This window comes from Convolutriloba macropyga, chromosome 4, assembly GCF_964194025.1.
Source record: "Convolutriloba macropyga chromosome 4, txConMacr16.3, whole genome shotgun sequence".
In the NCBI taxonomy this organism is placed as follows: Eukaryota; Metazoa; Xenacoelomorpha; order Acoela; family Convolutidae; genus Convolutriloba; species Convolutriloba macropyga.
In genome coordinates, this window is record NC_134471.1 from 43,101,442 (window position 1) to 43,104,602 (window position 3,161).

General features: G+C 37.1%; 1 protein-coding gene across 1 annotated transcript; it reads right to left on the bottom strand.

The window, feature by feature from the left end:
- Positions 1 to 350: 350 nt before the first annotated feature.
- On the bottom strand, positions 351 to 2,907 carry LOC142338442 (corrinoid adenosyltransferase MMAB-like). Its single transcript, XM_075388206.1, has 2 exons — positions 2,551 to 2,907; positions 351 to 787 (listed from the first exon to the last, which is right to left on the bottom strand). Exons 1-2 carry the CDS (start codon positions 2,842 to 2,844, stop codon positions 410 to 412), a joined length of 672 nt encoding a protein of 223 aa, XP_075244321.1. The 5' UTR covers positions 2,845 to 2,907; the 3' UTR covers positions 351 to 409.
- Between the last annotated feature and the right edge of the window lie 254 nt (positions 2,908 to 3,161).

A 3,161-nucleotide genomic window follows, 5' to 3' on the forward strand; every position in this document is an offset into this window, starting at 1 on the left:
AAAATCGCGACGACGAAATAAAAAAAACCAAGAGAAGGCCAATAATAGCCCCAGCTATCGCTGTGCGGCTATTAAAAACCATAACGCCTCTTCTAGTCGCAAGAACAGAAAACCATAACGCCTCTTCGAGTCGCAAAGACAGAAAACCATAACGCCTCTTCTAGTAACAAGAACAGAAAACCATAACGCCTCTTCTAGTCGCAAAGAAGACGCTCCACAAATACTCATCTGCGAGTCGTAAACAAGACAGCGCATAAATAGAAATCAAAATCTTGTTGAAAGGATCGAATTGTTCAAAGGATAGCGCCTAAATAATAGCAGTTGAGAGCCTGACGGCGGCTATTAATTAATTTTATACAAAGAAATTAATTAAATTCTTTCTAATTTGTAAAATACTTTTCAAATAACTTCAGTGAAGTCTTGAAGATACATAAATATCATCTCCGTTACCGGACTTGAAAGAGGAGTATCTGGATACAGTAAACAAATAATCGGACAACCTGTTCAAATATTTCAAAACTACAGATTCAATTTCAGGCTTAATAATCAAACACCTCCTTTCTGCCCGTCTGCAAATAGTCCTCGCAACATGCAAATTACTGCTAACAATTCCACCACCAGGAATTATAAACGATGACAATTCTGGAATCTGACTGGTTAAATGGTCGATCGCTGCTTCAATTTGTCCAATCTCACTTTCTGCTAGCTGTACATTTGGTTCTTTGGGCGGAAGAGTTGCGATGACAGTTCCTATGTCTTGCAGCCGGCATTGAATGATGTGTAATTCCTAAAGCAGGAAAAATCTAATTTCCACAGTCATTTTCTGTTTCTATACAGCGTCGAAGAGCTCCAAGAGATGTTACAAATGGGTCATGATTTAAAAATGGGGAGAAATGGAATTACGCAGCAAAACCCAAGCAAACTTTAACAACTAAAAACGCTAATGTCGGACGAATTGCTCAAACATTTTAGGCAAGGCATCACTCAACTTAAGATAATAATAATGCTCTAAGAGAACTGCTCAGCGACCTACTGCCCTCTGGTTTTACCAGTTAATCACGTTTGTCAAGATGAGAAGTCATGAAAAATTGTGGTTCAGATAAAAGAAATTCGTTGAAAAAACATAACCGACTAAACGTCGGCAGAATTGCTCTCGAACGACTAGTGGAAGCTCTAATCAGTTGCAGCCTGCTTCAGTCGGCGAGGAGAGGGGGGAGGGGGAGCCTAAATGGGACTAAGAAGTTCAATAGTGGGCTTCAAACAACCACATTAGAGGTTAACATACAACTATTCATATTTAAAGTAAACATAGCTGGCAGATTGCCAGAAAATAGCCGCAATAGATTCGTAGATCGGCAGTCTAAAAAAACAGTAAAAAAGACAGACCAAAAAAATTCGTCTTTTCATTGAAGGCTGATCTGTTATATATTGATCTGTATAAGTTATTGCTGCCTCTATTAGCTGATCTCAAATAAACTTCATTTAGAGTGACACACACTCATTTGACCTTATCTCTTTGAATTAAAGTAAATAAAAGTCAATTTCAAAGTGAGGAAGTCATTTTTGAGAGTGAGGTAAGTCAAGTGTGACCAAAAATTTAATCACGCAAATGAAAAAAAAATCGCTCCACTAAGAGCGAAAAATGACGTCACACATGCGATTCAGTTGAAATTGCATGAACGAATGAACAGAAAGTGGCTGTGACGTCATATGGTCGTAACAAAAATCATGACGACGAAATAAAAAAACATAGCAGGACAAGTCCTGACGTACAATTCAAAGAATTTTCATTGACTAAACAAAAAACTAGACCAAAAACGGACTATGAATGGATTGGGAAAACCATTTCGAAAAAAAATCCGATCCAAAAAATCGAAAAAACTGTAAAAATCAAAGTGAAATTGCCGCATGTGAACAAAAAACCACTAGCGAGAAAGCGAATTTTTGTTCAAACACCGTTTTCTCACTCTACTTTAAATTTAGAGCGAAAAAATTTCACGCCGCAAAACCACTCGCTTTTTCGCTCCACTTCCTGTTTCGGCGGGACCAAAATCACTACTCCAATTTGACTTCAAAAATCATGAAAATGTGTGAACAGATCTCAAAAAAAAGACAGCGCCCCAATACAATTCAAATTCTTTGAATGGTAAAAAACCAAGAGAAGGCCAATAATAGCCCCAGCTATCGCAGTGCGGCTATTAAAAAATGACACCAGTTTCGGCGCACTTTTCATTTGAGTTTTAGTATTAAATTGCCGCCAATTGAATTCAGCTTCTTGAAATTGTGATTGAGAGAGAACTTTAGATCACGCGAAACGCAAAAAGTCAAGGGCGTAAAAGTCATTCGAAAAGTCAAAACGGTCAAGCGAAAATTTTGCATAAAAAAGACACACACGTTTACAATAATTGCTTCTCTACGAGAGCAATTAAAAATAGTCCAAACAGACCAACAGGAGTAAAAAATAATTACTTGGTTTGAGAGCAATTAATAATAGAACGCTCAGTTATCCAGTTTGAAGCTATTAAAAATGATCCAAATTTTTTAAATTACCTTAACAAAATTTTCATGTTTAAGTTCTTCTTGCTGAGTTGCTAACACGCGACACAATCCAATCCAACTGGACAGTTCATCCACAGATCCCAAAGCTTCGAATCTCTCATCAGTTTTGAGGACTCGTTCTCCAGAGTAGAGAGAAGTTTTGCCTTTGTCTCCTGTCTTCGTGTAAATTTTAAAACCACGAATTTTTGCAATGTTCAACAGTGAGAACTCTAAAAAACTGCTGGAAGGATTCGCAAACACACGTAATGAGTGCGATACACACTTGGCTGTCAAAGCGCAACTCATCTGAAAAAAGAATAAATCTGCTTACGATTTAATCATTTGGACAAAATACATTCCCGGTTAACTGCTTCGGAATTCAAAATCTTTATAACATACATAGCAAGAAGCCTAGAAATGAGTCTGTGCGTGACACCGAATGTTTCAAACTGATCATGTAACATTCAGGGTTCTTCAACCCGATTCATATCATTTAACCTGTATTTCTAAATTATAACTTTTCACCAAAGTAGGGCATAATAGGTCATATACACTATTAAAATTTCATGAAAAACAAAGGCATTTATTCGAATTAAAACTAATTACCAATTACAGAGAGGACG

What these genes read in the sequence shown, in the direction of transcription:
- LOC142338442 (XM_075388206.1), bottom strand. Translation starts at nt 2,844, where the DNA reads ATGAGTTGCGCTTTGACAGCCAAGTGTGTATCGCACTCATTACGTGTG. An exon ending in AACATGAAAATTTTGTTAAG is followed by an intron (nt 788 to 2,550) that starts GTAATTTAAAAA and finishes TTCCTGCTTTAG; the next exon opens with GAATTACACATCATTCAATG.